The 9551-nt window shown below is 35.3% G+C and overlaps 1 protein-coding gene across 1 annotated transcript in view; it reads left to right on the top strand.

Moving 5' to 3' along the window:
- Nucleotides 1-5554: 5554 nt before the first annotated feature.
- Nucleotides 5555-9551, top strand: part of LOC103206155 (pancreatic alpha-amylase) — a 12065-nt gene continuing 8068 nt past the window's right edge. Inside the window, exons 1-4 of the mRNA XM_007951597.2 lie at nucleotides 5555-5722; nucleotides 6105-6251; nucleotides 7136-7333; nucleotides 8701-8931. Coding sequence (XP_007949788.1) covers nucleotides 5555-5722; nucleotides 6105-6251; nucleotides 7136-7333; nucleotides 8701-8931 — 744 coding nt within the window. The remainder of the gene's footprint in view (nucleotides 5723-6104; nucleotides 6252-7135; nucleotides 7334-8700; nucleotides 8932-9551) is intronic.

Raw genomic sequence — 9551 nt, 5'->3', positions numbered from 1 at the left:
TCAGTCCACTTCTATATCCTTCCATTCAAGGCTCAGGGGTCCAGGATTATCTTCTGTGTCTGTGTTAATTGGTTTCCCTTTTCTTTGTTGAAGAGGGTCGGTGCAGTCTTTCTGCCTAGTCTGCCATCTTGCCGGAACCCCCTCATAAGCTTTTTTAAAAAAGTAATATTTCATTGTGAAATATTTTCAGTGAAAGTTTACACAGTAAATTCAGTTACCCTTCGACAACTTCTAGACAAGTTTCAGTGACATTAACTACAATTTTTTGCAATGTGTCAACATTCTTTTTAGTTGCATTCTGATTGTACCACTTCCAGTGCTTTAGTTTCCTTGCCCACTTGTCTTTTCATATTTGCTTTAGAATAATTGTTGAGTGTTTAGTCTCATAGTGATGGTTTTTGAATGCAACACTGTACTTATGGATAATATCTCTATTTATGTACCAATCTATTATTTCATTAAAAAATGACCTCAGGGCATAGTTGTGGTTCAAGGTTTAAAGAGTAGATCAGGGCACAGTCAATAGTCTCAGGGAGAGTGCTAGTCTCAATTGGTCCAGTACGTCTTGTCTTTTTAAGAACTTGAGTTCTTCTCCTCATTTTTCTCCCTTTCTATCAGGGTCTGTCTAGTGCAGCCCTGGTCAGAACAGTCAATGGTGGTAGCCGGGCGCTATCCACTCCTTCTTGCCCATAAGCTTTTAATGGAGGAGTCTGGGAGTCTTTGATTGTTAAATGTTATCTCTGACTTCTTGATGACCAAATGTTGCTTGAGTGTAGGAGTGTCCCAAAAAGAGGAGGAAGAATACCAAGGAAAATAATGGGGCATGGGTAGGAATTCAAAAGCAAAAAAAAAAAAAAAAAACTATAAAGACCCTTCACTTCTATCAAAATATCATTAGTAAAGAAAAGAGAGAAACAGAAAGAGCTATAGATGTACCTCATTTTTATTATGCTTTCCCTTATTGTGCAGGAACTCTGGTAGCATAGTTCCTAAGTCACTTGACTGCTAACCAGAAGGCTGGCAGTTCAAACTCACCAGTCACTCCTCGGAAGGAAGTTTGGGCAATCTACTTCCGTAGTGATACTGCCTCGGAAACCCAAGGAGGGGTCGCTATTAGACGGGTCCAACTCAATGGCACATAACAACAACAACAACCTTTATTTTGCTTCTTAGATGCTATGTTTTTTACAAATTGAAGGTTTTTGGCAACCCTGCCTCAAGCAAGTCTATTGGAGCCACTTTTCAACAGCATGTGCTAATTTCACATCTCTGTGTCATATTTTGGTTATTCTCACAATATTTCAACCTGTTTCACAATGTTATTGCACACTTAATAGACTACAGTGTAGTGTAAACATAACTTATAAATACACTGGGGAATGAAAAAATTCATGTGACTCACTTTATTGTGGAACTCACTTTATTTTGATGTTTGGCAGGAACCCACAATATCTCCAACATATGTCTGTATCACTCAGAGACCTTTTTCTGTCTCTAATATTCTCATGTAATACAGTTTCTTCTTTTTAAAATGGGGAATTTTAATACAATATGCTGTACTTCAAAACACCAAAAATAACAAACTCACTGCCATCCAGTTTTTTTGAGACTCAGAATGACCCTTTCTTGGGTTTCCTATTGGTATTTTTTTTTCCCCTGCTTTATGTTCCTTTTCCTGAGGAATAGCTATATTTGCATAACAATTGGGCTTTTCTCTGTCCATTCCCTCATTAGAAGTGGGATAACTTACCCTTTTGTGAATTTGGAAGGAAACATGGGGCACATATAGTCAAGCTCCTTCACTTTCTATCACCGAAAGAGTGATTTATACATAGATAAAAATGTCCAGTTTTTTTTCCTCTAGGAAAGGCTCTGCTGCAGCCCAGAGGAGGCCTGTCCCAGGTCAGGAGGGAGGGAGGAAGGGAAAGGAAATAGGGAGAGGGAGAGGGAGCGGGAATGGCCACTTAATTCTGTCATTCACCTTTAGGAAGCCCCCTTTCCAATTGATACTAACTGCATTGTCTTATATATCAGCTTCTTAGTAAAGGGGGTGTTTTGATTTCTATCATGATTATGCATTTCTTTGGCTTTTCAATTAATATGAAAACAGAACAGAGAAAAAAAGGAAACTCTAATCTGGCACATCCAAATTTTTTCCATATAGTAATCCTATGAAAAATGGAAAAACTCCTATGCAAAAGGGAACTTTATTTTGCAGGAAATATTCTAATTCTCAGATGAAGTTCTACTGAATTGTTAGTCCCTTTTAAAATTTTTCCTCCTTTTTTTTTTGCCTATTTTTCTTAAATGAGTATACATTTAGAAGAAATGGCAGAAAATACTGTATACCAAGAAATGTTTTTCCTTCTCAAATAAAAATTTTTAAAGTATACCATCATTAAAAGCATATTTTGTTGGATGTAATTTTATTTTTTAATTTTTTTAAATACTCATTATAAAATAAGAAAGAATCTTATTTGTGAACTTTCTTCTACAAATTCAGTATTATAACAAGAATCACCCATTCTTGGTACATTAACAGACTTTGTTTAATTTCATCGGATGTGTGAGTTGTCACTTGACTGACACTTATGTCAAAGGATAGTTCTCTTATTTCCATTCTCAGTGGTATAAAAGTAGTAAGCAGGAGCAAGTTATCAATCAAAATCAATTATTTCAAAACATGACAATAGAAGTCCAGAGTGAAAACTGGCAAATACAGGTTTGTGCAAATCTGAAGAGATTTAAAGACTATCAGACCTATGTACAAGTGCCCTGCAGTTTCATTTAAACTCCTGGAGGTTTCAAGGGAAAATGGACAGCAGCAAACAATAAAGGTAATGTAACACTACCAAGAACAACACTAAAAATTCATAAACTAATTGTTGCAATATAGTATAAACAATGATAGATCTTAGAATTTTCCAGTGAAAGTATATGATTATCTTGTGTAGAGAGAGATATATTCAGATTCAGAGGTGGCATTGCTGATGTGAGCACATCAAGCCTCCTTAAAAAAAAAAAGAAAAAAACCTTTATCTCCTTATTCGCTATTTTCATTCAGATTCTTATAGTAGATAGTGTTTATTCCACTTCTGTTTCCTTCCTTTCAGAGCTAAAGACTCCAGGATTATCTTCATATCTGTGTCAATGGTTTCTCTTTTCTTCGTTGAAGATGGTCTGTATAGCTTGTCTGACTATTCCACCATCTTACTTACTGGAAGTCATGTCCTCTGATTTCTTGACTGCTGCTTCCATTAGTGTTGATCGTCGAAGCAAGTAACATGAAATCTTTGACAACTTCAATCTTTTCTCCATTTATCATGATGCTGCTTATTGGTCCAGGGGGAGGATTTTTGTTTTCATTAGGTTGAGATGTAATCCATACTGCAGACTGTAGTCTTTAATCTCCATCACTTCAGTAAGTGCTTTAAGTCATCTTCAATTTCAGCAAGCATGATTGTATCTGCATACTGCAGGTTGTTAATGAGTCTTCATCCCATCCTAATGCTGCATTTTTCTTCATATAGTCCAGCTTCTCAGATTTATATAATTATTTCATGTGTTCAAAGTTTTTGCAAATACAAAAAAAAAAAAAAAACCAAAAATAAAACTCCACTGCCTTCAAGTCTATTGTGACTCATAGCAACCCCCATTGGGTTTCCAAGGCAGTAAATTTTTATGGAAGTAGATTGCCCCATCTTCCTTCGGCAGAGTGGCTGGTGAGTTTGAACTACCAGCCTTCTGGTTAGTAGTCAAATGCCTTAGGCACTGTGCCACCAGAGCTTCTTTGCAAAGACTAGAGTGGAGTATATTATACAATTTTGGACAGAGTATTCATTGTTGTTTTTTTTTTTTTTTTTTTAAATATAGGGAAGAATATAACCCAAGTTATGTCAATATCTTCCACAATACCTGATTGGAATTTTGTAACCGTTTGTTAAGCACACAGCCATTATAGCACTTGTTTTTCTAGACACCTGATGTCTAACTTCAAGGAGATTGATCCAGAAGGATGGACATATAAATTCTTGTTTACAGTCTAACTCAAAAATAGTTTGATAGGAGTTTGGTGGTATAGTGCTTAAGGCATTTGATTGTTAACCAGAAGGTTGGCAGTTCAAACCCACCAGCACTCTGCAAAAGGAACATAGGGGTGGCTATAAGTCAGAATCAACTTGATGGAAGGGAGGTTTTTTTTTTTTTTTTGGTTATAGTTTGGTAATGTGATATATGTTAAAATGCTGTCATACAGAAGAGGATATATTAACTAGGCCTGAGCAGACCAGAGTAAACTTCACAAAGATGTTTCTTAAAATGTATCTGGAAATAAAGGAAGTTCCCAGGTACCCAAGGAGGGTGGAAAAGTACTCAAGAAAGAAGGAAAGCACTAGGTGAACACTGGTGGTATGAAATTGCTTGTAAAGTACAAGGAACTTTTTCGTTTTTCACCTGCTGTCACCTGGTGAGTCAGAGAAAGTTACCAAAGGAGAATGTTAAGATTGATAGAGGATTAAGTTAAGACTATAGCACTTTGATACCCCTTCCCAAAGCTGATACTTCCTCATTTTTCCTCATTTTAATAAATAGTACAACTGCCAAAAACCTATTTTAATTTTTTCTCTTTCTTATCCCTTACCTCTAATCTCTGCATAAATCTGTTTCTCTCTTTGCATAAACCTATTGATTCTCCACACAGACTTCATTGGTCTGTGCCCTGCTCCAGGCCAATCATCTACTTCCTGGCCCACTGAATAAGTTTTCTAACTGATCTCCCTGACTCCATAGTGTATGACAAAAAAGTCGACACTCAGTAGTTGTTGAGTGGATAGATTACATTTTTTCCCACCTTACTATTATTCTTTCCATAGGACTTAGTTTACTTATAAAGGAAAGGAATGTGAATTACTTTCTTTGATGTTTTATGAGGTTCAAGAGATATTTGCCTATAGAGCGAAAGCATACTATTGTAGTCCTTAAACACACAATTTCATGGAAGCAAGGAGTGGTTTGGAATCGAATGTTTCTCCAATTCCAGAGCATCTAATTTCCAAATAACTGCTTAAGTATAAATGCAGAAATTAAAATCACTAAAAATTTAGGGTGAAGAGATTCAATTGAATACCCTGTTTCTTTCTGAAACTGAAACATTATGAATGTTTGGAAATAAATACTTAAAGCAATATTTTGACTGTGAATTGGTTTTGATTATTATTTTCCTTCTATCAGGAAATGACCTCAGAAACAATATCTAATCTTCATTAAATAGCACATGAATAAGGACTGCTTACATATATATAATGCCAGATGCTTGAAAAAGCTAATATTCCCTTTAAAGGAAAAACTTTGAGTTCTGAAAGGTCATTTAGTTTGTTTTCCTGGGAGATTTTATGGATGTTCTTCACCTGTTAATATTTTTATTGATAACTCTTTCCATATTATGAATGAACAGTTTGCTCTAAGTATTGATTCATGTTAATGTTTACTTTGTAAAATATGCTTCTTACAGGGGTATAAGTAGTTGCTGGGAGAAACCCTGCTGACTCCAAGCAAAATGAAGTTCTTTCTATTGCTTTCAGCCATTGGGTTCTGCTGGGCTCAGTATGCCCCTCATACCAAGCCTGGACGAACATCTATTGTCCACTTGTTTGAGTGGCGCTGGGATGACATTGCTCTTGAATGTGAGCGATACTTAGCTCCAAATGGATTTGGAGGAGTTCAGGTAAGTATTGCTTATAGTATAAATGGCAGAGTTTGCAGTGCCTATAGTAAATGGCATTATAATTTGTACCTGTGAAGCTAAAGCAACTTCTGACTTTACACATAAATACTCTAAAGAAGAGTATTTATGTGTAAATAAATAAATGTGTGAGGAAGAAAAAATTCAGAACTGTTGGCAACTTTGTATTTTATTTTTGATATGACCTTTCTTCAGCAAGACATTTACAATGTGCAGTTAATATTTTTAAGCGGTTGTAAAGAAACATATATTTGCATATGCAAAGAATCAGAAATAATTTTAGAATATCAATTAGTTTCTAGCACATCAAATAATACAAAGTAGGCTCTAATTTAACACCTTAGTAAGGTTTCTTTATTTGTAGATCTCTCCACCCTCTGAAAATATTGTAGTTAATGACCCTCCAAGACCTTGGTGGGAAAGATACCAGCCAATTAGCTACAAGATATGTACAAGATCTGGAAATGAAGATGGATTCAGAGACATGGTGACAAGATGTAACAACGTTGGTGTAAGTGAATTAAAGTTTCATTAAAAAATACTATGTAGGAAAGTAATGTCTTTTTTCTACTTCTTGTTCCTCTAAAACAGAAAAGTTTCCCATAGTTTTTAAATTTTGTATTTCACTTCATGTTTTAGCTATAAATGAAAATTTACTATGGTACCATGTTCAAAATTTGTAAACCTATTTATATTTGCCGTTTGTCTGTTAAAGAATATGTAAGCTAAAGTTGAAAGTTGAAGGTACTTGCAGAGAAAATTATCACATTTTAATCCCTTGAAATATAAACATTTCTTGGCCACACTTCTAGTTAGTAATTTTATATTCCAGCCATAATATTTACTGTCACTTTATTTTACATGGGTCTCCATCTATAAATCACTGGTCATTTTCCATATAGATTTCTTAATGTTAAATGTATATTTTCTGTCTTTGATGAGGAGCATAATAAAAGACATATATCTACCCTTGGCTCTTCAAATGCTAAGTAGAGAATAGATGTGGCCTGCTGCTCACTCAGGGTGACCCAGTGAAATTTCCGAATACAATGATTTCTCTTGTTTCAACTGATTCTTGTCATCCAAGAGAAGGGTCTTTGAATCTCTTCGCAGTTATGGAACTTTCTGGTTCTTTCAGTTTATCATATTTCTACACATATACTAAAGGGGTTAGAATACATGTAGGTCTTCCCTTCGCATTAGTTTCCTCTCAATATATCAATATATACCTTCGATCTTAAAGGAACATTTGTTATGGGATAACCAAGAAATATTTTGCAATTTTATTGATACATTATAAAATTTAATCACTGGTATTTTATTTCTAACTCTCTGTAAGTCAAAGTGAAATAAAATTTTTCTTTCCCAAACTGAAATAAAAGTTTTGCTTTTCAGGTCCGTGTTTACGTGGATGCTGTTATTAATCATATGTGTGGAAGTGGTGCAAGGGCAGGAACAAGCAGTACTTGTGGAAGTTACTTCAACCCCGGAAATAGGGAATTTCCAGCAGTCCCATTCTCTGGTTGGGATTTCAATGATGGTAAATGTAAAACTGGAAGTGGAGAAATTGAGAGCTATAATGATCCTTCTCAGGTAATTTCTATTAAAAAAATAATAGTGATCTGACTAAAGCCTTGCCCATATGTTTAATTATCTCTTGCTGTTAGGTGCCACAAACTCACAGTGACTCTACATCCAATAGAACAAAACACTGCCTGGTCCCGAGCCATCTTCACAATCATGATATTTTTGAGCCCATTGTTGCAGCCACTGTGTCAATCCATCTTTTTGAGCGTCTTCCTCTTTTTCACTGACCCTGTACTTCACCAACCATTGTCTTTCTCTGGGGACTGGTCCCTTCCAATAACATGTTCAAAACAGTTGAGATGAAGTCTCTCCATCCTAGTTTCTAAGGAGCTAACTGCTGTACTTCTCCTAAAATAAATTTGTTTGGTCTTCTGGAAGTCGTGGTATTTTCAATATTCTTTGTTAACCCCACAATTTAAATGCATCAATTCTTCTTCAGTCTTCCTTATTCATTGTCCAGCTTTCACATGCATATGAGGTGATTGATAAAAACTATGTCTTGGGCCATGTGCACCTTCATCTTCAAAATGACATCTTTGCTCCTTAGCACTTTAAAGAGGTCTTTTGCAGCAGGTTTGTCTAATGCCACATGTCGTTTGATTTCTTGACTGCTTCTTCCATGGGCGTTGATTGTGGATACAAGTACAATGAAATCCTTGACGACTTCAATATTTTCTCCATTTATCATGATGTTGCTTATTGGGCCAACTGTGAAGATTTTTGTTTTCTTTATGTTGAGATGTAATCCATACTTAAAGTTTTGGTCTTCATTAGTAAGTGCTTCAAGTCCTCTTAGCTTTCAGCAAGTAAGGTTGAGTTATCTGTGTACAGCAAGTTGTAATGAGTCTTCCTCCAGTCCTGATGCTGCCTTCTTCTTCATACAGTCCAGCTTCTTGGATTATTTGCACAGCATACAGACTGGATAGGTATGGTGAAAGGACACGACCTTGGTGCACAACTTCCCTGATTGCAAGCTGTGCAGTATCCCCTTGTTCTGTTGGAAAGACTGCTTCTTGGTCTATGCACCATTTCTGCATGAGTGCAATTAAGTGTTTTTAATTGCATTCATACAGCTTATTGAATTCTATTTTAAATAGACTTAAAATCTCTAGGTGAACAGAAGGATTCCAGATCTTACTGATTAAAAAAGAAAGAAATTCAAATCATTAAAATAATTCTAGTCAATTAAATAGCTCTTCCTCTTTATTTCTCACATGATCAAATTTTATTCTAAATAATATTTCAAAGATATGCAAAGAAGACATGCTAGAAATATCTATTAATCATAAAAATGAATGAAGAAAAAAATCAAATGTATTCTTAGATAAATGATGGCTTTTTATGTATCAATCACAACGTTTTTGCCTTAACAGGTCAGAGATTGTCGTCTGGTTGGTCTTCTCGATCTCGCACTAGAGAAAGACTATGTGCGTTCCAAGGTTGCGGACTATCTGAACCACCTTATCGACATTGGTGTGGCGGGATTCAGAATTGATGCTTCCAAGCACATGTGGCCTGGAGACATAAAGGCAGTTTTGGATAAGTTGCATAATCTAAACACAAACTGGTTCTCTGCAGGAAGTAAACCTTTCATTTACCAGGAGGTATATCAATACATATATGAGCATATAAAAGACTATAATTTCATTCATTAGAAAAAGAAGACAGATTTAATTAAATAATTTTGTGGGTTAATGGCTGGGTTATTTATGTAGAACAGAGAGTTGTTTTTTTTTTTTTCCTTCCACCTTCTTTTGTTCAGAGATAGTACATCTAATTGCTTCTCATAGTTAGCTGTACACGGGAAGTGCAGAGAATTTACTTAGACTGCAAAATTTACTGTTTTGTCTAATCATTATTCCCAGAGACTACATGTAAGACAGAAATAATATAGTTCTTACCTGGAGCTAGTCTATCACAGTCTGACTCTTGGCTATCATGTTGTTATCTGTGTGAATTAGAGAAAACTGATTATCTTCTCTGAGAAACAATTCTTACATAGGGAAAGAATCTAATGATAATGGTTACATCTTAGGTTTTTTTTTTTTCTCACAGAATTAAATTAGTTAATATTATAAAGCACTTAGAAATGTTGCTGAGCAGGTAGTATTAGCCATTGTTATAAATTATATACAAGATTATATTTTATCAGCATTTTCACCACACAACAGGCCTGCCTTGGCTTTATGTGTCTTTTAATAATGTAGTATACACTTCAGCTGGG

The sequence above is a fragment of the Orycteropus afer genome, unplaced genomic scaffold (assembly GCF_000298275.1).
Source record: "Orycteropus afer afer isolate SDZICR_OR568_19922 unplaced genomic scaffold, OryAfe1.0 scaffold00301, whole genome shotgun sequence".
In the NCBI taxonomy this organism is placed as follows: Eukaryota; Metazoa; Chordata; class Mammalia; order Tubulidentata; family Orycteropodidae; genus Orycteropus; species Orycteropus afer.
This window is presented reverse-complemented; position numbering and strand designations above follow the sequence as displayed.